Here is a 24758-nt window from a genome sequence, read left to right on the forward strand (position 1 = left end):
CGTAGCATAAACACATATTTATATTACTGACAGTTTAAAACACATGCCTTCATTAACTCGAAACACTACATAATGTAAAGTTTTAGAAGACTTAAATAAAGTATTGAATATATTACTTTAGTCTTTTAAATTTTCAAAATATTATTTAATCAGTGTAAAATTTATAGTTGGCTTTTTAATTAACATTTTTATAATACTACTTCTAAGTTGCGACTTCAACTCATTAATATATTAAAAGTAAGTTATTTGAAAAGAGAAATGGATAAATTTATTTTGAAAATTCAAGATATGAAGTTATATGACTTTTTTTTAGAAAATTTAATAAACATAATAAAAAATATTTTTGTTTAGAATATTTTTTATATTTTACATTTTTTTGGGTCTATTTCTTGATTAACAAACATTATTTTAGTGATAATGGTGCTGGGGAAATAGGTTGAGCATTTAATGGTATTTTTCTAATTAAAGTAATAAAATGTCTAGAGATAAGGTTATCTCCATTAGCATAATAAGTTATTTTTGACAAAATAAGTTTAACTTTTGAGGTTGTGGGTTTGAATCTGTCTCTGTGTAGAATTATGCAATTGTTTGTATTTATTAAATGGGTTAAGTCTTCGAGATTTGACTTGCGACGAACTTGTTCATTGACTTAGAGTTATAGAGCAAGTAGACCGTGTGTGTTAAAAAGAGAAATGAATTCAGACCAAAAACTATCTATGATCAATGGATCTCTCAAGTTTTTTACTTTTAATCATTGGGTATCTTCTTTAATTCTTTAATTAGACATAACATCATTCTTTATTCTTTGGGTTATGGTAATATATTTGTTTCTACAAAAAGAAAATTTCAAAATCCAAAACCACTATAAAATTTGACCCTTTTATATATTATATAATATATATAAGATAAATTACACAAAAGACATACATTTAAGGGATCACTGTTTGAGTTTCAAAAATTAGAAATTATAGCTAGCATCTTTTCTACTAAAAATTTCAAACATGATAATCTTATCATCAAATTCGTTTGTAAATCATCATTAATATTTTTTTTGAAATACTTAAAATACTTTTATAAACTCTTACTTACCTCCCTATTTTTCTCCCTCTCAATGGCGGTGGCGAATTTCTTTCCCCCTCTCCCTTCCTTTCCCCGTAGTTAAAAAAAAAAACAGTGATGTAACTGTCAATAGATTACAATCTGATGGTCTCCTGGCCCAAATTCAACTTGTTTATTTATTTTGACACCCTTGAGTGATGGTGAGTCTCAATAATGGGTAGAACATTGAACCCCTCTATTATCTTTTATGTTTTCATTTTTCTAATTTAAAAATCAGGAGGATTGACTCCTTAAATTAGGCTTAAAACCTTATAAATGATTGAGAAAAATTAATAATGTGTTCCACCAAAGTCTCTTTGAAGGGCAAGTTCAAGGAAAATTGTCCATATTCTTTAAATAACAGACAAGCAGCCCTTTAAATAACAGACAGCAAGGACTCATGGGCGGGCTTGGACAGAAATATTCACATAAAAGGACATATTCTTATTGCATTTGACCCCTTTACAAACCAAATCATAAGAGCATTTCAAATACAGAACTCTTCAGAGAAAGATATCAATTAAAAAAATTGAATTATCAGTATTTTGGGATTTCACTACCAATGCCCATTTTTCCTTGTAAAGAAAATGAAGAACAGAGAGAATGAATACCAAAACCAAAAACATTGGAAATCAAAGGCAACACGTTCTGCAGAGAACCGTCTCCGTAATACCAAATGCATAAATCTCGTCATCAAGAAGACATCATCAACCTCTTCCTTCTTGCAATTTAGAAGCATTTCCTGTGAACAATCGATGGCCCAGATTCGTCGTACTCTGCCTTCGAAATCCACATCTGCACTCAAGAAAGAAAAACAGTATCTTCCATTAGAAGGTATATCAAAACCTCAACACAATAGCACCATAATCCAGCATTTCTTGAGTAGTCAAAGTGACTTCCCAAGTTTTACGATAACACAATGGTTCAACGTTATGTACCCTGATGAGGGGTCCTTTTTTTGCCTCTCACTCTGCAGAAAGCCAATCTCACATGGTGACAGGTGGCCTCCATCGAAAGGTGCCACATGTCACGATCTCCCAGATTATAGAAAGAATGGCCTCTGGGATAGTTCGAAATTGAGGGGCCGAGTACCCCCGGAATCACGGAGAAAATCTCATTTGAATTCACACTCGGTGCTTCCCCAAGTAGGACTATATAAGCCCTAATCCTTCATTGAGGTAAAACAAGCTTACACCATTAATCTTCTCGTTATTCTGCCTTACTGATCGCTCATAAATTCCAAGGACTAACTTGACCATCAAAGCCTATTCCAAGGGACTATAGCACCGCCTTTGCAGGAGTGCAGCATGTGGTATTCTGAGTCCCAAGACCCTTGCAACATCATACCCTAACATGTATTTGTCCTAATTCCATTCCACCTTGCTAGTCTATTGGAAAAGTTGGATTATGTTACTTGATTTTATGAACCTAATGGTCACCTTTAGCTAGCTAGCACTTGTCAGTGAGGACCTATAGTGTTACAGATGATATTAGAGCTAACCCAAGACCACTATCAAGTGGGCGTGGGCTAGGAAGTGTTTTGAAACTAATTGGGATAAGATTAGATATAGATTTCTAGCCTGACAAGGATACTAAGAATCAAAAGGAGGGAGTTTGCCATGATTCAATCCTAAAGAGGTCAATTAATATTTTTGGATAAGGACTCATGGTATTGTAGTAGCAGACGACTAATTCTTTAAAGATTTAAAAAAAAAAAATTGAATGTAAAATGCAAATGGATACAGTACCTGCTGGAAGGTGCTTAGGGATGCCAAAATAGAGCCACCAATCCAGACACTGTACTTCCTCTCAGGTGGAGCAACCACCTTAATCTTCATGCTACTTGGAGCCAATGCAGTAATCTCCTTGCTCATCCTGTCAGCAATTCCAGGGAACATAGTGGTACCACCACTGAGGACAATATTGCCATATAAATCCTTCCTAATATCCACATCACACTTCATTATCGAGTTGTATGTGGTTTCATGTATGCCAGCAGCTTCCATCCCTATCATAGACGGCTGGAAGAGGACTTCCGGGCAGCGGAATCTCTCAGCCCCTATGGTAATTACCTGCCCATCAGGAAGCTCATAGCTCTTCTCCACAGCTGAGCTGGTCTTTGCCATTTCTAGTTCTTGTTCGTAGTCAAGAGCAATATAGGCTAGCTTCTCTTTCATGTCCCTCACAATTTCACGCTCTGCAGTGGTGGTAAAAGAGTAACCACGCTCGGTCAAGATTTTCATGAGGGCATCTGTCAGATCACGGCCTGCCAAGTCAAGACGCAGGATTGCATGTGGCAGGGCATAGCCTTCGTAAATGGGTACTGTGTGACTGACACCATCCCCAGAGTCCAGAACAATACCTATGAAGAAGGAAAGAGAAACACATCCAACAACTATGAAGATGGAGACACGGATCAGAAGAAGCTTTCTAGAAATGGTTTTTAATTTTTTTGAAATTATTGATTCTATTAGTCTAGCTGATAAGTCAGTTCCTGCGCAGGAATAACCAAATCCGAACCAAAAATACTCCTCCAACAAGCTTTGCATTTTATTAAGGTTCTCAGACCCTTTGCTGGAAACTTGGAGTTTTTACTCTAGACAGATTTTTAGCGCAGATCAGTATCATGATAGAACGCTGATTAATTAAGAGAATAGCTTACCAGTTGTGCGACCACTGGCATAAAGGGACAGAACAGCCTGTATAGCAACATACATGGCAGGTGCGTTGAAGGTTTCAAACATGATCTGGGTCATTTTCTCACGATTGGCCTTGGGGTTGAGAGGAGCTTCTGTGAGAAGAACTGGGTGCTCTTCTGGGGCCACACGGAGCTCATTGTAGAAGGTATGGTGCCAAATTTTTTCCATGTCGTCCCAGTTGTTAACAATTCCATGCTCAATCGGGTACTTCAAAGTCAAGATACCACGCTTGGATTGAGCTTCATCTCCTACATAGGCATCTTTCTGGCCCATGCCAACCATCACACCGGTGTGTCGAGGGCGACCCACAATACTAGGAAATACAGCCCTTGGAGCATCATCTCCAGCAAATCCAGCCTGAAAAGTTACACATCCATATGAATAGTCAGCCTATGGGTTCTAATTATAATGGAAAGGCAAGTAATACCAACTTATATTGGTGGGGTTTTTCTCTCTTTTTTTTGGTAGCTTACAAAGTTCATGACGATGAAACCAAATATTTTTCATAGAGATCAGAAAGATCATATCTTCAAAATTTGGATTTGGATTGTTTACCTTGACCATTCCAGTCCCATTGTCACAGACGAGGGGCTGAATATCCTCAGATTCTGCCATTTTCTAATGCGTACTGGAGAAAGAAAAACAACAGATTAAAATGCAAACAAGCTATTCCTTCATAATGACTAAAAGCATTTCTGTGTAGTTGACAGAATATTTTGTCTCACAAGTAAGATATGAAAGTTATTAGTTTCTACATTATGCTCTTCAGTTATTCCATGGCTCAACATACAGGTAAGAACTTCTATTCGAGAGTCTGATCTTTGCCTGTTAACCCTTTCACATTAACCATTGTATACACACACGAAAACTAGAGACTGAGAAGAGATTTCATAAATTAAGGAGCCAGTTTAAGATGAGGCTTGCATTAAATAAAATGTACATCTTAATTCCAAATGAACAAGCAAAATTAGACAGATCAACAATCCAAATGTAGAACCAGTTGGTTAAACACCATGGTTAATGGCCCGTTTTTGCATTAATAATATCAGGTATAGCTGATATAGTCACATCGCCCCAATAGATCCAGTACTTTCCATCAACACGTATGCGTGATTCATCAATACATGTACATAATAGTATCGAAAATGTCAGTGTTTCTCCTGCTCATTTACAAGCAATAACAGCCAAAAATTCTGGGGAAAAAAAATTAGATTAGAACCCTGACAAACAAGACGCGGATTCAAGAGACAAGGAACGGAAAAAGAGAGAGAATCTCCACATTTCCAAGAATCCCAATCAACCCCAAGAATGTTGATCATAATCCAAAGGAATCGGATCTGTGCATCAGAGTTTAGCAAAACCATAAAAGAAACAACCGAAAAAAACATGTGTTGTTTACAGAACAATGCATCAGAAATCAAATTTATCACCAAATTCTGAAACTTTTTGGGAGGAGAATGTGATCGGATCAACATAACTTTGGAATAAGCAAAGAGAGATCGGATTCAGAGAGAAGAATAGAATACCTTTTGAACCCTAAACTTGGTTGATCTTGAATCCGTATTCCCAATCCCAATCCCAAATGGCCTCTTTCTTTCCTGTCGGAGGGGTGCCCGCCCTCTTGTGTTTAAAAACACTGCCTCAAATGAAATTCAGTTCAAATGAATCAGAAATTCATGTCTGTTAAGATCCTGACCGTCGGTTTTCAATCAATCTTTTTTGGGCTTTTGGGGCCCGTCAGATGAATCATATGAATGGTGGATATAGCTGTCTCAATTTCCTTTCACTTTAGTGACAATGACAAATATACCCTTGTTTATCCACAACAATTACACCCTTTCCATGGTGCTTGCGCGGTATAAGCGGATCAAGTGTTTCTCTCAGGTAAATTTAGTCTTCCTTTATGATCGCAAGCGGGAGAATTTAGTGTTAGTCAAATTCATAATCTTTAAAAGTGGCATTCTTACCCGTTTTAGTAGGCTATCATTCCCAATAAAGAAAGTAATAGAACAAGTAAATAAATGTAATTAAATTGCATTACAACTAAATTTAAAAAATTAAATCTCAACAAAAAAAAATTAACCCAATAAATAGATTTAATAATTGAACTAACCCCATATGAATTATTTGATTTTTCTCTCGAAGCAATTCAATTATGAGTCTGATCTTTTAAACTCGAATAATATCAACAACATCAGTTTGGAGACTTGATGTGACTCGATATTTATAAATAAAATAAATAAAAAATGATGTTATAAAATGTTTTGATTCATGCTTTGGTTAGTTACCATCGGTGCATCGATGAAAATGATTCAAAATGTTAGGCTAAAGATTAAGTTAATATTTTACCCCCAAGACACAGATCAAGTGATTAAGTCATGATAAGATGAGATTCGTACCAATAGGTCATGGGTTCGATTCATTGTCATGTACAGGCAAAGCCTCCACCTATAATTTATCTCATCTGTCGAAATCGAAAGCATGAACAGTAGAAAATCGCGCAAAAATTACAATTCCAAATTAATATTTGTATATGTATATTCGGGTATTTGATTGAGATAGTGAAAGAATTATATATATCTATCTATATTTTCAAAGTGAGATTCAACTCGAATTTAATTTAGTTGGTTTAGTTATATTGTAAATTTAACATCACAAACTTGATCATGATTAATTTAACTCCAAATGAATATAAAATCTAAATCAATATGACCTCATGGATAGTGTTTAACCCTAATCGAGTCCAATTCTTACATAAAATTTGTAAATTCTTTAACCGATTTACCTTTATTATGCAATATTTACACCTTCAACTTGGGTAGTTGGCAATAATAGTTGTCAAAATCAATTTCTAACAACTCAACTTTGAAGGACCCTTAGGGCCATGGGCCATGAAAAGTCCTTTCCCTTTTCTCCTACAAAGTCTTTTGTTCCAACTATGGGATGCAAACCTTAGTTGGCTTCCAAGACTTGTTATTATTCTTGGAAAAGAGATTCCCTTTTAATATAAAAAAAGTTCAATTTATTAAAAATTATTTAAGTGAGACTTGAAAAATGATATTCTTGAAAGCATTTTATGAAAAAAAAACTCAATAATTTAAAGAGTAATTCTAACCTTTGCTTTTAACATGATGGTTAGATGCAATAAATGTGATTTTCGTTTAGACAATATATTTTTATTGCGCCTTCTTTTTTTTTAATACAAAATGCTTATATTATTTGATGATAATGCATTGTATTTTATAACAATTTATAAAACAATCAAAATATTTTGTAGCTGAAAAAACGAGGTGCAATGACTTATTTAAGAATAGTTAACTTTATCTTTATTAAACAATATGATAATTACTTTTTCATAATTACATTTTTAAACAAAATGCATAATTTTTGTTTGTTTATTTTTTATTTTTTATTTTACTATTGTTTCTTGTATTGTTTTAAGAAATCATAAATCTAGAACTAAGGTTGCAAACGAGTCAAGTCATTTGCAAGTAGATTGATGTTTGTTTCGATAAAAGTCTATACAATTTCATCCGTCATGTGTAAACAAGTCGAACTTAAGTATAATTTTAAAAATGAATTTGTAAACGAGCAAATTTTGAGCTCAATGAAGTTTGGTTTGTTAAAACTCATGAATATGTTCAATTTGAAACTCATGAATACTAATAGATTCGATTAGAGGTTTATAAATATGCTCAATTAGAAGTTCGCGAACAAACTTGTTTACAAATATATTAATACATTTATTTATAATTTTATAAATTTATTATTTAATATAAAGTTGTCAAACTTTAAATTAATATAGTAATATAATTTGAAGTTATAATTAGTTAATTATTATGTTGATGTTATATTTGTTAATTATCAAATTTGATTTAAAGTTATATTTGTTGATTATTTGCTTATTAGGTTTTTAAAAATAATTCTGACAAATTCGAGCTCAAGCTCAAGCTTGCTAGAACCTTGTTGAGCCCAAGCTCAAGCTAGGACTTGCCAACAACTACTCGAGGTTGTGTCAAGCTCAACCTTTTGATGAGCTAACATCAAGCCTAAAAACTAATGAGTCAAGCCTAAACTCAGCCAAACTCGACTTTGAGCTCATACTCAATTCGGTTCGGTTTAATTGCAATCTTATCTAAAACTGATGGTATTTCTTGTTTCTTGTTCGATTCATTAAATTTTTCTATTTGATGTTTGATTAAAGTTAAGAACATAATAAAATAATGTATTTGTCAAGCCTTTAAATAACTATTATCACAAAAATATATATATATTTTTGAAAGAGCATTCTCTTTAAATTTGCCTCTGGCATTCCACAAATAAACAAATATTTAGGCTTGAAAAAACAATACATACATTTTCATAAAAGTCACAAAACTAAACTCAATTGTATATATTTTGGAGCTTAAGATATTACAAGATTGTAGGTTTGATTTTGTCTTAATGCAAGACTCTGTATCAACTGTATCTATCCGAAAGGTTAAAGGTTAGGCATTGAGGTTCGACCAACGACTATCTATCCGTTTCGCCTAAGTCGAGAAGCAGATGAACCATGAATTTATAGAAATTGTAAGATATTTTGTCACAAATGTTGTTTTACTTTTGTATACTTAGTTTTGATGATGAAAAATAATATTTTATTTAATCCCTAAGTCATGAATCAATATTGTGGTTTTCAACATAAATCAATTTCAATATTAAATATTACTTTGTGAGAATGAAAACCAAATGAATTTCAAGTATCGAGATTTCAAAGTCATATTTTTCTCAGTCATGAAGGTTAGCACCTTATAAGGAGACAAACATGAAAATATATTTTTTTTATAAAACTAACTCCCAGTATTTCAATAGCTAACATTCATTAGTGATAAAATTATTTTTAACGAATTTTTCAAGAAATAAAAAATGTATATCTTGGAAGTGGTAAAATCGCAAAATCCTAAATTTGTACTAAAACTCAAATTCTACTTTCTTATTCTTATGGATTTTGATTTTTTAGATATTTTTATTGAATCCAAATAGGGGGTATTTTCTTATTTACATTTATGTATTAAAGTAAATGGAAGGTAAAATGTAAATATCTTGTGATGTTTTGTATCAATCAAGTATGCTTCTTCATGATTATCAGTTAAGTGTTCAAAATTTTCAAATGGATAATCGACTATATGCTTAAGTATTGTCGACTATGCCTAAGGATAGTCGACTATGCTTATATAATCTGTCGACTATATATAGCTTCTGTTGACTATTTTTTATTCTATCGACTATCATGTAAGGATAGTCGACTATGATTTTTCTTCTGTTGACTATGTTTGTATATGATTTTTAAAATCTTCATGTTTTTGCATCTGTCGACTATGTGAATGTGTTTGTTGACTATGAGTAATTTGTGTTAGAAGATAGTCGAGTATACTTTCTTATCTGTCAACTATGCCTAGTTTTATTTGAAGAAATATTCGACTAAGCTATTTTGTCTGTCGACTGTTTGTTTCTTAAAAGTCAATAACAGCTAGTTTTTCAATCTCTAACGGCTAGTTTATCTTTCTCCAACGACTCAATAACGGCTAGTTTTGGACAAGACTCTTTGAATGCTTATATATACATATCAAGGTGATCAAGAGAATGCTAATGGACGGGAACGAATTGAATTGAGCTTACATTTTATACTCGTTTCTATTTACATTCATTATGCTTCTATTTTCTCTCTTCAAGGTTGTGATCTTAATCTGTATACATTCATTTAAGCCTTGTATCATTTTTTAGAGACATTATAACTAAGAGATTAATCTCTTAGATTCTCTCCAATTATACATTTCTTGTATTTTCTAGCTTGTGTAGCTAGATGGCCCATTTGATTGGGAGATTTATAAATTTCATAGTCGAGGACTAGAGGACCTACTCGGGTTGAGTAGGGGGTTGATAGTTGATTGTTTTGAAAATCCTTAATAAGGAGCTAAGGTAGTGGATTAGGTTTGGGTTAAGCTGAACCACTATAAATTCTTCTGTTCATATCTTGTTTGTGCTTTTATTTCATTTATTATTTCAAGCATTTCAAAAATCCTCATTTGCATCAAATTTTTCATCAAAAGGATTTTAAAGTTCTATCAAGTTTTTAAAATAACCAATTCACTCCCCCTCTTGGTGTGTGCCATAACACCTCTCGGTCTAACAACAAAGACTAATTGTGTATCGAAGATCCTTCGTTTTCCTATGTTTGAAAAATAAAATCTTATATATAAGTTATAAAATAATTTCTCTTAGGAAATCAATCAATTGCGATGAGAGGTGTTTACTAGTTTTTATTTATAGTTTTGTGTTTTAAATTTTGTTATTTAATTTTGTATGTATATATAATAACATCAATATAATACGTTTTTAATTTCAGGGGTATAGTGAATAATTTTGAAAATTTAATGAGTGAATTTGAGAAAAAAAATAAAGTTTAAAGAGTTAAATTGATCAAAATTGAAAAGTTGGGGACAATTTGGCATTTTTTTGAAACTATATTTATTTGATTTTATATGATAATTGAGTATATGTAATATTTTATTTAATGTTATTAAATGAGTAAATTACTCCTAAGTTTCACTAAATTACAACGTATACCACTAACATTTTAGAAATTATATTAAAATCTCATTCATTAAACAATAATTAAAAATTTAACTAAGTGTGTAAATGTTATGTCATACCATGTAATATAAATCTAATGGCACGGGATAATCTAATATAACTTTTGATGGGTAATTAATATAATTTTTTTATATATGATGGCATTTTTTGTATTTATACTAAATCTCAGGGGTGTAAAATATATTTTATCTTTGTTAAATATACCATTGGCTTAGAAATTTTGATACGATCATCAAATTAATAAAAAGTGAGGATTTGAATGTAAATAATTTATCTATGTTTAGTAAAATATTTATTTAAAACATTTTTTTTTATTTGAAAGAGCAATGAAAAAATTAAAAGATAGTAATAACCATTCTTAAATGAAGGACAAAAAACTTGTTAACATTAATGTTTTATGAACTTACAAAATTAATTCAATTTATTTATTTGCTTCTAATTTTATTTTGAAATATGAGATATCTAAACTTTCAACTTGACTAAACCTTGAACTTATACAAATCACCTCATTGACATAATTAAATAAAACTCCACCATGTAATTGGTAGAATCCCTTAATAATCGTAATAGACACGTAATATTTGTATAAACTTCATCACATAATATAATAAATGAAGTGCTGAATCAATCATATGTAACGTGCAAGGTCAAATATACCCCATCATGCATATGTGGTATAGTGGTCTATTGAGAATCTAATTAGAAAATGTTTAGTGAAATTTTCTTATATTTGTATGTTTTTTTCATTTAGATATTTAAACTTTTTATTATTTCAATTAGTTTATTTAATTATGTAATTTCGAGTCATTTACACCCTTTAATTTTGTTGTTATTTTAATCACACATATAAACTATACTTAATTTATTGTCACTAATAAATTTGTTAAGGTGTGCAATTAACTCAAAATTGTATAGTTTAAGGGTATAATTGAAATAATAAAGAGTTTGAATGTATAAGTGAAAGAAACGTGCAAGTATAAGGGTTAAAATATATATTTGATTAAATTTTTTTTACATGTCATCAGTAAGACACAAACTTGCACTAGACAATCCTAAAATCGCGACAAGGATCAACTTGGACAATCTCGAGAGATTATTATTTTTTATAAAGGCTTAACCCGAGAAAAGAGCTCAATTTAATCTTATATATTTTTGTGGGTTCATTTGATTATTATTTTTTGTAACAATAGGGTAAGTACCTTGTTGTGATCATTTATGACAAAAAATGTTGAAATTGAATGAACATTTGAAAATCAGAATACAAAATCAAATAACTTATTTTTTAAATTTTAAAATAAAAAATAAAAATATACATAAAATTAGATAAGATCTTAATAACCATCGCTCAAAAAAGGAATTTAGGAGTTTCTATGACGACCAAGTCTTGGTTGTCGAAGATAAGCCATTAGTTTTCAAAAGAAATTTTTTGAGCTGTTCAAAATATTTCAAGGTCCATTTATGGTTTTACAAAAAATTTACTAATTTGGGAAACATAAAAACTCATTGTTGAGCTAATCTAAAAATCTATTTAGTTGGCTAATATTGTATTGGATAAAATACACTTAGACACTTTTTTGATTTATTATAATACAAAGAACATCCCTAACTTTTAGAAATTACTCAGATTTAGTTGGCTAATGGTGTATTGGCTGATATATGGTAGACAGCTGCAGCAATTTAGTGAAACTTTAACGGCGTTCAGTGTAATTTGTCCTATAACAAGAGGGTACTATCTATATTTTCAGTAAACTCAAAGGAGCAGTAGTGTAATTTTTCCAATTTCTCAGTTCGAGTGTCCTCCGCCCAATGTCCCATTAATTCAGGAGGCGTCTTCTTCTTCTTCTTCTTCTTCTTCATCCTTCCATTTGCACTGGATTGGAGGCATGAATAGGGCAGCGAGACCGACGCTGTTGAACTCAGAGGCCAACTCTTTCAGCCTCAGGGTGGCTCTCTTTCATTCCACTCCTTTCTTGGATCGCAGAAGGCGCACCCACTGGGATTCTGTCTGTTTTTCTCCTTCTCTGTAAACATATCTATCAATTTTGTATTTTTTCATATATTTGTATGTTCTTGCAATGTTTTTCCGTGGCATATGTTTTGGTTGAAAACTGTATGAATTATCACACGAAGGATTTGGGTTTTTAGTTACTCGAAATCATACCCATTCTCTCTCCCTTACTCTCCTTTCAAACATGGCATACCCATGAATCTTCCCTGTAAAATTCAGCGTATATTTATATCTATATGGAATATTTGTGTTTTGGGGACTGGTGGATGGCATATTGGAGATAGCAACGGAAGTCAGAGTTTAATTATCTGTAAAGTCTGATCGTTTTTAGCTAGACTATTATTGGACCATAATCTATTCCTAACAAATTTCTAAGCATGGCACGCAATTGAATTCTTGTGTGGTTGATTCTGACATTTAGGGTATTATTTCTGATTGCCAGAAGAAATAATTCTTAAAAAAAGGTTATGAAGCACGAAGTGGCTACTTCAGGGCTGTTTGTTTCTGTTATCCGTTGGATTAGTATTCCATAGAATCCAGTTCTGTAGTATTATAAACAATTTATTTATTTATTTGTTATATTTTTTTGCAGGGTGAAGGTGGATATAGAGATTCATCCAGGGTAGGTTTCCATGGTAATATTGTTGTTTTGTCTGATTTATGTTTGCATAACCTGGTACATGTAGTTCTCTTAAAAGACATATTCTTTGCAGAGAAATATGTACCATTTTATCTATGATTAAGATTAGTGGGGTGGATAATCTGAACATCCTTTTGAAGAATTGGATGTAGGGTAGCTATTTCATAGGTATTATTCTGAAGCACACAGTACAACGGCAATGTTTGTTCCATGGTGACCTGGAGGTCACAGGTTCAAGTCAGGAAACAACCTCTTTGCTAAGAAAGGTAAGGCTATGTGCAATTGGCCTTCCCTAGAGCTTGCAATGCGGGAAGTCTTGTACACTGGGTTCACCTTTTACATGGTACATGTGTTTGAAACCATTTTAGTTGCATTAGTAATGAGAGGCTAGTGTTTGCATCTATGCCAACATCATTTCTACCATTATGATAGCTGAGGTGCCAAATTAGATTGCTTCTCTCAGTAAACTTAATGAATTGCCCTTCCCAAGTCCCAACATCTTTTTCAGAGAAGTACATGTACAACTATATGTTTCAGCCATAAACTTCACATTGGAGGAGCCATTATGCTCTCTTCTTCTTCTTCTTCTTCATCTTTTTTTTTTTTTTACTATAAGGATTAATTGTTTCTGAGAACTTTGTTCATTGAGAAGGTTTTGGTAAAGTTTTGATTTGAGGAAGTTTCTTGAAAATTTTGGAGTATCTTCCAAAATGTTATCTGACATCTTTGTCCACTTTCCACTGATTTTTTCCTTTTGGGACACCAGTTTTTATCTTACTGATGATGCAAACGACTGCAAGTTTATGACTTTAGCTACCCACTCATTAGGGACCTAGGGTCAAAGTTCAGTCAACTGCTCCCACTTGATTCTAGAGATTGACAATCTGACTAAAGGAGTTACCAGCTCACCTAACTGAGTGACTCGAGCAACTTCCAACACATAAGAATTGAGGATTTATGCAAGAGGGTTTCCCTACTTTTAAGGCTATTGAGGGCCTTGCAGTTTGGTGGCAAGAGACTATAACCTTGTGGTGAACCTCCCCATCGAGGGTCTCGCCTGTGAACAGTTTGAGCAAGACACCAAGGATGTCTATGTGGACCTATCTTGCACCACATGGCATTTTGGAATCTTTCTCTAACCAGGCACTGCAGGTTTTTGTTCTACAAGATGCTTTTGACTGCACCCTGGATTCTGGGGGATGATATAGCAGCTAGGCCTTGGATTCTTAAGACTTGTTTATGATCTATGTTCCATCAATTGTAAATGAGTAGGCAGATCAGTGGAGGTCGGACTCATCTTCTCCAACTAGCTGTCACTCTGTTGGAATTCTCTTTCTGACCTCCGTTGGGCTGTTCTAGTTTCACTCCACTCCATAATTTCCACTGGCTCCATCTCAGTCCATCCTCTCACTCTGACTGTAGACGCTGTTATCAACATTCACTCTGTTGGGGAATAGTGGTTCTCTTTGGTTATGATGCCTGATCTTTTGGCTGCTAGACATGATTGTTGCAGCTAGCCAAAGGACACCATTGATAGAAGAGTAATCTATTGATTTTGGGTCCTGTGTTGACTCCTATGTTACCTAGGTGAGTTTGTTTGCAGGGCAGTTGTCCCATGCAGTGAACCTTATGATGGACCCTTCAACCTCCAATGGCTCCATATTAGTGACCTGTTGTATCCAACTCTCATATGATTTGCGCACTACTCTCATCAGCATCGACTTAAAAGGCACACGAAGTCAAAGAAGAATATATTGCCTAGTACATTGAAATGGTTTTTGATATTTGAATTAGGTATATTTGAAGGTTTATTACTTCAAAGTTTTGGGCTCCTAACTAAAGAATCCGTAGACTGTAATTTAATATGTTTAAATAGTTAATAGTTTTTGAAGTTTGAAAATCACTAGTCTGGCTGGAAGTTATGAGATATTAAGGTAATGAATTTGGGAAATATGGCGTGTTTTGCTTTCCAAGAAAGACATGAGGAGTATTCACTTTTCAAGTGAGCAAAAACAATTTTAATTATGTAGTTGGACTGTAGAACTCTAAAATAAGTAGATTTTTTCTTTTGCAAAAAATAAAAAGAGCAATAACTCTCTGATGGTTATTTGGATGGCTTACATGTTAGAACTTATTGTTTTTTTCCATTGTTTCTCTCTTTTAGTTGGCCTCTCCTCTTTAACTAGTAGTGAAGTATTCTTCTATGTCACTTATGAGGAAATTATTTGTAATTTATCTTCTCGAATGGTCTGCCCTTTCCTACTTCTCTACCATAAAGTAACAAGCACCATTGCAGAATGCCGGAAACAGACACGGGATAAGTTGAATTGGGAAAAATAAAATGGATATTGATAAATATTTTATATAGTTTTTGTTAATAATGCCCATGGACATAGAGCTGAAAGGCATTTTTTTTTTGCTATCAACTAGAACTTGTAGCTACTGTACTTTGGGTAAACTCACTGGGCATGTACAATGACTTACAAACTACACGCACTAGGTAATTATGCAAAATTCTGTGTGTGCTTGCCCCTCGGGAGGTTTGAACTCAGGTTGCAAAGAAGGTTACTATAGCCTCTTACCACTAGGCCAACCCTTGGGGGTGCCAAAAAGCAGTTAAAGTCTTGAAAAAGTACTCCTAGACAAATATGGAGATCCTATTCAATCTATCATAATAATAATAATATACAAAAATATTGCAAATGTACCATTGACGTTTGTGTCTATGACTTGTTCAAAAGGAAAAATAAGGTGAACCAAGTGAGGCTCCCACATTGCAGGCTGTGGGAAAGGTTAATTCTATGCAACCTTACCCTTGTTTAGCAAACGACGCTATTTCTTGACTTGAACCTGTGACCTCTAGGTCACAATGGAGCAACCTTACTGTTGCACCACAGCTCACCTTCATTGGCACTTCAGAAAGAAAAATAACAACTATAAATTATGACACTCCTTTGGTATGTTCAACGTGTATCTAAGAGTCTCTAACCAAACATGTTATTGTATTTGTCTAGCAAGTTGGTGCACACCTTCACATTTGCGGCATGTTTTTATTTTGCTTCCTTTGTGATAGTGACTGAATGTTTTCCGCTGCTGACTGTTGGTTATTTGCAGAGTTATAATCAGTACTCAAAAAGGTTGAGAAGATTCCGTGCAAAACAAACATTATTGCGCAATGTCAGTTCTTTTGCAGAACTCATGTTTCAGGTTTTAATGATCCTCCTTCCTTATTCTAAGAGTGGCACAAGTTATCTTATTATTTGTGGTTTATCATTATTATGTTCAAAGAATTTTTGGCCTATCACAGTATCACTTATAGAAGATTATTTTTGGTTTCTCAATTGAGCCTTTAAAGGGCTTGCTTTCTATTCCCTTGTTTCCTTGAGGATTCAAATCCCGCCCTGAAAAAACTCGTAGTTGCAGCTCTAGTTTTCCTTTAATATTGGAGTATGCATTAGCATGTTGCAGGTTTCAAGTAATCAGTTCAATTAATAAGTAAGAAAACACTATTGTATTATTAATATGTTTGTGGTGGATGGTGTAGGCAGTAGGCCTTGTCCTATATGTAGTGTTTCTTTCATCCTTTTCCAACCCCTTGGGTCTCTCTTTCTCTCTCTGTGCATTCATATTAGAAGTACATGTTATCAAGTTATAAGTTCCGAGTAAGAAGGCTAATTAAGAACCCAAAAAGGTGCACATAATACTGTTTGTGGTGGATAGTGTGTTCGCCTGTTCGATGCAGGTATTGTTTCTTTCCTTGTTCTCTTCTTTTTCTCTTTCTTGCTCTCTGTCTGTCTGTCTGTCTCATGCTATTCTTTATATTAAAACTAAAACGTTTAAAACAGCACTAGTCATCCTACCTGATAAGAAAAAGATTCATTAGTGTTTAACTTCATGGTGATCTTTTTCTTCTTTTTTGAGATTTCAGAGTTGGAAAAATGGCTTTGATGAACATGACCGATCTTCAAGTCAAGGCAGCTCATGGTTTAGATGTGAATTTGGGCCTAAGGGTTCAAAAGGGGGATGGACTGGCGTAAACGGATCCAATTCTACTGGTAGAAGTAAGTTCGTTTTTATTTTGTAGATTAGGCACCAAACTTCCAACTTATTCTTAACATATCCTCTGGGACTAGATGCAAAAACTTCCATTGAATATTACAGGAAATGGGATGATTACTACATTTTTGGTTAATTCATTAAGAGAGTAGGGGTAGGATTACATTGGACAGTCCTAAGCTTGCATGCAGTTTATATAGTTAATATTCTTATAATTAATTTTGGATATCATTCTCCTATTTAACCATATTATGCATGGAACTCTTGCTTCCTATGGACACGTCCTCAAGGTCAACACACTGATATGGTTACTAAACACTGTTAAGAGGACACATGCGGCACTTCTTGGACATTTATCAGACCTGTGTTCCAGCACGACCTATTTATCAATTAATAGTTAAAGTCCCTATGCTGAGGACATGCTATTGCTATGCGGGGGATGAGCATGTTCCAAAATAGGAGAAGCTCTAAGGATGTTTTGGGATTGGAATGCAAATTTGAGAACTTCCTGGGGTTATATGAGATAACAAAAGGTAAATAGAATAATTAAAAAGAGTTATTTTTATTCCGTAACCTGCTGCTGGATTGAGTGAGATTGAATTGAACCTCTCCTACATTTGAGCCAAATTTTACGTCATGATGCAGCATAAGTTCATTTGCCAGCAGAAGCTAGACTGAGAAGAATATGACAGTGAAATCCTGATACCGATTAGCAGCAGTGCTTTATTCTCGGACTCTTTTTCTTGTTTCCTGCTTTGTTCTGTTTTCACTGTCTTCTTTGTTGTTTCCATTTGACTAACTGCCTATTTAGCGAAGTGACACTTCTTTTTGTTCTGTTCTCTTTCTATTTTCTTTTATGTGCACATAGTTTTCTTATAGCATGCCATTGTCATATGAATCGTGTGTTTCATGTTCAAGATATGGAAAATTATAATTTTTTTTTTTGTTTTTGATATATATTATTCTCATTATAGTTGTATGGAATCTTCATCCATACATGAAAAAATATGTCTTTTTCATGTTCCTAGCATGCTCTGTCCTGCATTTCTTGAGGATCTGCATAGCCCTATGTCTGTCTTGTGTCATACCATAGTGTTTCTGTGTCCCTGCTTCTTAGATTACAATTTTGTTTCTTGATTGTTTCTAGCTAGATGGGGATTGTTTCTAGCTAAGGACATTCTCACCGGGGCTTTGCTCGAATTCATCTACTTATTTTTTCTATTTAATTCATGTCAGGAGCTCCCCGCTTCTGTGAAGATGACGATGACACAGAGACCATTTTTCGATCTGGATTTGGTGGGAACAGATACTTCTATTGGTCCTTTATTGATGAAGAAGAAGAATTCCCCCGGTGGAGGAACTCATCAGGCTACTCCAATAACCACAGAAACTCCTGGAACTGGAGATATCAAGATGAAGAGGATTATGACTCCTCCACAGAGTCTGACAGTTCTGGGCCAGATACAGTGTCAGATCGGCTGGCCCTAGGATTGCGTGCTTCTGGTCCTTTAAAGATGGAAGATGTTAAGAATGCGTGAGTTCGGTTGAACTTTTCCCTTTCCTAGCTTTGTTATCGATTGCCTTCTAATACCCCCTTTTCAGATATCGGGCATGTGCGATGAAATGGCATCCAGATCGTCACCATGGCTCATCCAAGGTATGACTTGCACAATCAGTAACGCAGGGCTGAGATCTGTCAACCATTATATTGAAATCTGAATGCAACTGTGATCGACGTGTGCGTACTGTTTGTTTGTTTGATAGATTAACAGCTTGCTGTCTGCATCGACAGGCTGTTGCCGAGGAAAAATTTAAGGAATGCAGCGCAGCATATCAATCGTTATGCGATAAGCTGGCTCCGAATTGAAGATACTGCTCGGCATAGTGATCTGAATCGTAAATCCGGTCATCTTAGTTCCTCCAGAGGGTTAAATTATGTGCTGATCAATCTAGTTTAGGGAAATAATGCAGAGTTTGCACATTTCATTCGGCTGCCATGCTAAGATGGCAATTATATGTAACTCTGAGCTTGCAAGATGCAGCTCTTCTCTTAGATAAGCATTTACCAATTATACGAAAACTGGACCGGGCCGAACCGACCTAGTGTAGTCGAGCAAATTGGTAACCGGTCCAGAAACCAGTTCGGTTCGAACCAGAAGACAGGATCTTCTTTTAGGCAGGTATTTACAATTCTTGAGGATGTACAAGTGTGATAGTTATTTGTTGGCTATGCCATTGTTTGATCCCACATACATTGTTACTTTTTTACAAGGAGGCACCTGATTTCTCTTATGTTAAACAATTGACCAAATTCATATTTTACCCCCTATATTTTCATGTTTTTTTCTGTGTTTACTCGATTTTTTTATTATTTTAATTATATTTTAAAATTAATTTAATTCATGTACTTTAACATTTTTTTACATGATAATTTAAATTTTTTTTTGTTTCGATTATCTTATTGTATTTGTATTTTTAATTTAATTTAACTCTTATTTTTTAATGTGAAAAAAAATAATTTAATTTAACTCTTATTTTTTAATGTGAAAAAAAAAAGTAAAGTGATTGAGTCAATTTAAATTTTTATTTTTTTATACATTAAAATATAATAGTTAAATTGATTTAAAAATTGTAGATGTATGGGTGTAATTGAAATGATAAAAAATTTAGGTTAATATACTAAAAAAATGTAAAAGTACAAGAATTAAATTGATTTGAGAATGTAAGTATAGGAGTGTAATTAAATCAATAAAAAGTTCAAGTGAAAAAAAACAAACATAGAAAGACAAAAATATAGATTTGATTTTGAATAATTTCTTTTAAGTTGTATTATTAATGATAATGTTCAAATTAAAAAGAAAGAAAACAATAAGATTAGGTTGAATTTTCTTTACTATTTTTAAGTCATTTTTAGTTTTTAATTTTCTAAAATAATGAAAAAACGTTATTTTTACTGTTTTTAAAAATATATTTTTGAAAAAAAAAAATTATAAAGAAAACTCAAAATAACAAAAAATTATTTTGAGTGTTTTCATGCAAAACAAACTCTAAACTCAAAACACATTTATTTATTTATATTTTATTATTGTAATGGAAAAAAATATTACAAAATTCATTAACTTTAAAATGTATATATATTTTTAATAATATATTAACATTAAATATTTCTGAATAATCAAATTTATTGAATAAGATATAATTAAAAAATTATTTTCAAAATTTAAAGGAGAACGTGTTTTCTAATTTTCTATTTTGAAAAATAATTTTTCAAAATGATAAAGAGAACGCATTTTCAATTTTTTAAAAACAGATTATCAAAATATAAAATTAAAAATAAATTCAAAACTCAAAACTAAAAATTAAAAAGTAAAGAGAACACAACCTTAGTTGTTGAGATTTAAAGGTTTGTAAATGTTTCTCGAAGATAGTTGAAACATCTCCCGCAAATAAACGAGAGAATTAAAATGCGGGTTAAAATCTAACTAGATTTAATGTTGTTTGAAAGTAACTAATTAATATATGTTAAATGTGTGAAGCATGTTACAAACTGATGGCTAAGTGTGAGAAATGAAGCTGAAAAATGGGAAATTATTACAATTAATTATGGGGGTTTGTAGATCTCTTGATAATATTAATTGCTTAATTAGCATAGGGATTAATTAGTCCATTCTTAGCCTAATTAAGCTTAATTCCTAAATAAACAAAATATGTTTCCTAATTTCTTTACATTTTATAAGCACCCAACTGGGCATATTTTCATGCCTCAAGTCTCACTCAAATGAAGGCCAACATCTCAAGCCTCAGCAGTGGCTACAACACCCCGCTAAACCGCTGCAAAAATGCAGCCCTCTTGGCTGTTCTAATCTTGGTTCTTGCCGCCATCAGTCGGTTCGATCGTCATCACCTGCCCGACGACTTGCCATTCTTGTCGTGGTTCTGGGACACCAACGTTAATACCTCAGTTCTTGTCGATCAAGACACTGAATTGTCATACTCGACGTTGTCGGATGATGCGATCGATTCCGATGGTAATGCGATGAGCAGAGGATCAGAGCCCAAATGTGACATATTTAGAGGGACATGGGTGCCGGACTCAGAAGGGCGGCCTTATTATGGGAACAAAGGTGGGTGTGAGATTTCTGAAGGGGAGGATTGTATGAAGTTTGGGAGGCCGGACAGTGAGTACATGAAGTGGAGGTGGCGGCCGGATGGCTGCGAGCTGCCGCGGTTCGATGCGGCGGCGTTCTTGGAGCTTGTTAGAGGCAAGTCCATGGCGTTCATTGGGGACTCACTGGCAAGGAACCACATGCAGTCACTGGGATGCATGTTGAGCGCTGTAAGTACAACCCCCTAAACTTATTCTAAATGTATCCCTAAATCGTGCAAAATCGCTCACTAAAATACTTACCCAGCGTGGCAATTGACGCATAAATAGTACGCATTTGTTGGGAGAGTGACATGAATAAAAATTTACATACCTGAATTTTTTATACTTTTTCACATTTACTCCTATTTTATACTTTTTCATAGATTCGAGACATATTTTATAGCATTTTCTCATATCGTTCTCTCTCCATCTTTCTCTCTCTTACATCTATTTTCAATTTGAAAACGCTCACTAATACTTTTTCATAGATTCAAGATCTCAAAAAATAAGCGATCAATTATACTCTAATAGAATTTTGCCTCATTAATTGCTAATGTAACAAACGACGATGTCAAGTCAGCAAAATTTTCTAACATATTTATCACGTTAGTGTAAGTGTTGAACATGCCAATCAACACTTACACTAAAAATGGAGTGTTTTTGCATAGTTGAGTGGAACATTTGAAACAATAAAAATTTTAAGGTTAAAAAAAATCGTAAAATTTAGGGGCAAAATTATACTTTAGCCAATATATATAAACATATATATATATATGTATATATTTGAAATTTGTACGTCTTACTCAATTTCAAATTTGTTCCTCCCTCAGGTGGCGCGACCAGTGAACCAGTCAGATCCAGAAGATCAAAGACTCAGGCGATGGTTCTACGCCGATTACAACTTCACATTACAACTCATGTCAAGCACTCATCTAATCACCTCTCGATCCGTAGAAATCCTGTCCGTGAAACCCATTCACCTCTACTTGGATGAAGCCGATGAGATCTGGGCGACGAGAGTGGAGAGCTTCGACTACTTGATCATCTCCGCCGGCCACTGGTTCTCCAGGCCGTTGATCTACCACGAGAACCAAAAGATCACCGGCTGCCACATGTGTCGCCACCGGAACACGACGGAACTTACTCGATTCTACGGCTATCGACAAGCCTTCCAGACTGTTTTCAGCAAACTTCTCGATTTGCGAAGCTTCAAAGGGACTGTGTTCTTGAGAACGATCTCGCCGACGCATTTCGAGGTGGAGCAGATGGAGGGGAGAGGGAATTGCGCGAGAACGAGGCCGTTTACAAAGCGCGAACTGAAGTTTGATTGGTACTTTCGAATTACTATTCACCATCTCATTTAAAAATTTAAGTGAATTAAATGACTCGACTAAATAAATAATGATATTTGGTTGTATTAGGCGAGCTAACTAAAAATTACCATAGTAGTGTTTATTAAAATAAGTAAATTAAAGTTATATAAAAATAATTTATTTATAAAATTTAAGATAATTTATTTAAAATAAATAAATAAATTTATTTGAAAAGTTTAAGATAAGAAATCACATGACTTTTTTTTAGATAAATTTAACAAATATAATAAAAAATATCTTTATCTGAAATTTTTTTTATATCTCATTTTTTTTATCAATATTTTGATTAACAAACACTATTTAAATAAATTTATCTTTCTACCCCAAGAAAGAGCACAGAGGGAAATTCACTAGGCCCGACCACCTAGTCGGCCTACTTGGTGGGGTACCAAAAATTATAATTCAACACCTTACTATTTTTATGGTCAAATTTATATTTTTGTTCCTAAATTTTTACGTTTTTCATGTGATCATTTAAACTTTTAGTTGTTTGGATTACAGCTTCTTGCACCTATATTTTCGAATCAATTTAATCATTATACTTTTTAATATTTTGATTACTCTTATATTTGCATTTTTGAGTTAATTTAACACTTTTATTTTGATATAAATAGAGTGTGACGTGTATTTTATTATCTCACTTTACTTTTTTTTTACACATGAAAATACATGTATTAAATTAAATAAAATATATAGATCTAGCAATGTAATTAAAATAAAGAAAAGTTTAAGTTTACACATAAAAAGAATTAAAGTATATAAATTAAATTAATATTTAAAGATATAGATTAAAAAATATAATTAAAATAATAAAAAAATTAAATAACCACCCAATATCAATTTGGCCTTGTTTTTGTTCTCACCATATTAAATTTAAATATTAATTTCATTTTTTATATTATTATATTTACTCGGAATAGGTATCTTTCCATGTATTACGTGACGGAGGTGGAGTTGTTGAAAGAAGCGCAAAGAGAGGTGAAGGGGAGGGAACTGAAGCTGAGGCTGCTGGATGTGACGGAGGCGATGAGGTTGAGGCCGGACGGCCATCCGAACGTTTACGGCCAGTCGCCGGAGAAGAAGAAGAGCTCGGCTGATTGCCTGCACTGGTGCTTGCCCGGCGCCATTGATACTTGGAACGAGCTTCTGCTGCAGATGCTCAAGACAGATCGGTGAAGCTGAAAGGTGATCGGTTTTGATTATAAGAGGATTAAACTCAGTATTGTTGCAGATGAAATTCACTTTCAGGTCGTTCATGTCACTGACTTAGTGCACAATTTTAGCAGCAATTAATGTTTGTTTAATCAAATTTGATTATTCCACTTAGGCCTTGTTTGGTGTCGTTGTGAAAACAGTGTTAATTGTAACTGAGTGTATTTGTGCTTATTAATTCTAAAAGCAACTAATAAGTATTTGATTAACGATTTATTGTTGTGGGGGTAAATATATAAAATGACAAAATTATAATATGATCTTTGACGGGTCTCACTAAAAAGTTGTCGTATTTTTTTTTTTTTTTATCTTTTTTAAAAAATAACTTAATCAAAAAATAACACAACAATACCAAACAGACCCTTAAACTTTAAAAATGTATTATGATGTAGTCCATTTGATGCTTTTAAGGCTTAAAAATATATAAGTACAGGCATCAACTGTTGGAAATGTCTCGAAGGCACTGTGACGTTTCTGTTTTCGAAACACAAAAAAATATTTTTAGACTATTTCAACAATTTTAAAAAGTTTTTGAAACTGTTTCATAATATTAGAAAAATATTTAAAAACGTCTTTCTATCCAAGGTTAGAGACGATTTTTTTTATTTTCTAACTCAAATTTTTTTATTTTTTTAGGATTTAGTTTTGGAATTTGTTTGAATCCATTATGGAATTTATATTTATTTTTAAATTAAATAACTATTTTTATATTAAAAATTATATTTATAAAAATATCCTTATATTTTTTTATTCAGGTGTTTTCTCACCTTCTTAATTCTTAATTTTTTTAAAAAATATTATTTTTCTATTTTCGTTTTATATCATATCCATTTCTTGTTTCTAATTTCGTGCAACCTATCTATCAAATCAATTGAGTAAGACTCCACCTAAA

General features: G+C 33.2%; 3 protein-coding genes across 6 annotated transcripts; 2 read left to right on the plus strand and 1 right to left on the minus strand.

Moving 5' to 3' along the window:
• Positions 1-1496: 1496 nt before the first annotated feature.
• Positions 1497-5448, minus strand: LOC127789305 (actin-like). The gene is made up of 5 exons (XM_052318188.1): positions 5324-5448; positions 4353-4425; positions 3761-4154; positions 2847-3460; positions 1497-1893 (listed from the first exon to the last, which is right to left on the minus strand). The coding sequence occupies exons 2-5, from the start codon at positions 4410-4412 to the stop codon at positions 1828-1830; spliced, it is 1134 nt and encodes a 377-aa protein (XP_052174148.1). The 5' UTR covers positions 4413-4425; positions 5324-5448; the 3' UTR covers positions 1497-1827.
• A 6770-nt stretch (positions 5449-12218) lies between these two features.
• LOC127789322 (uncharacterized) lies at positions 12219-19424 on the plus strand. 4 transcript variants are annotated; one of them, XM_052318215.1, is made up of 7 exons: positions 12219-12433; positions 13031-13060; positions 16193-16285; positions 17007-17139; positions 18371-18668; positions 18737-18791; positions 18899-19424. In XM_052318215.1, the coding sequence occupies exons 1-7, from the start codon at positions 12314-12316 to the stop codon at positions 18947-18949; spliced, it is 780 nt and encodes a 259-aa protein (XP_052174175.1). In that variant the 5' UTR covers positions 12219-12313; the 3' UTR covers positions 18950-19424. The 4 variants fall into 4 exon arrangements, with proteins under 4 accessions (XP_052174175.1, XP_052174174.1, XP_052174176.1 ...); XM_052318214.1 differs by having other exon boundaries at positions 18927-19424; XM_052318216.1 differs by lacking the exon at positions 13031-13060 and having other exon boundaries at positions 18927-19424.
• Positions 19425-20912: 1488 nt separating this feature from the next.
• Positions 20913-23830, plus strand: LOC127788235 (protein trichome birefringence-like 19). The gene is made up of 3 exons (XM_052316346.1): positions 20913-21470; positions 22112-22611; positions 23575-23830. The coding sequence occupies exons 1-3, from the start codon at positions 20913-20915 to the stop codon at positions 23828-23830; spliced, it is 1314 nt and encodes a 437-aa protein (XP_052172306.1).
• The last annotated feature ends 928 nt before the right edge of the window (positions 23831-24758 follow it).

The sequence above is a fragment of the Diospyros lotus genome, chromosome 13 (genome assembly GCF_014633365.1).
Source record: "Diospyros lotus cultivar Yz01 chromosome 13, ASM1463336v1, whole genome shotgun sequence".
Lineage (NCBI taxonomy): Eukaryota > Viridiplantae > Streptophyta > Magnoliopsida > Ericales > Ebenaceae > Diospyros > Diospyros lotus.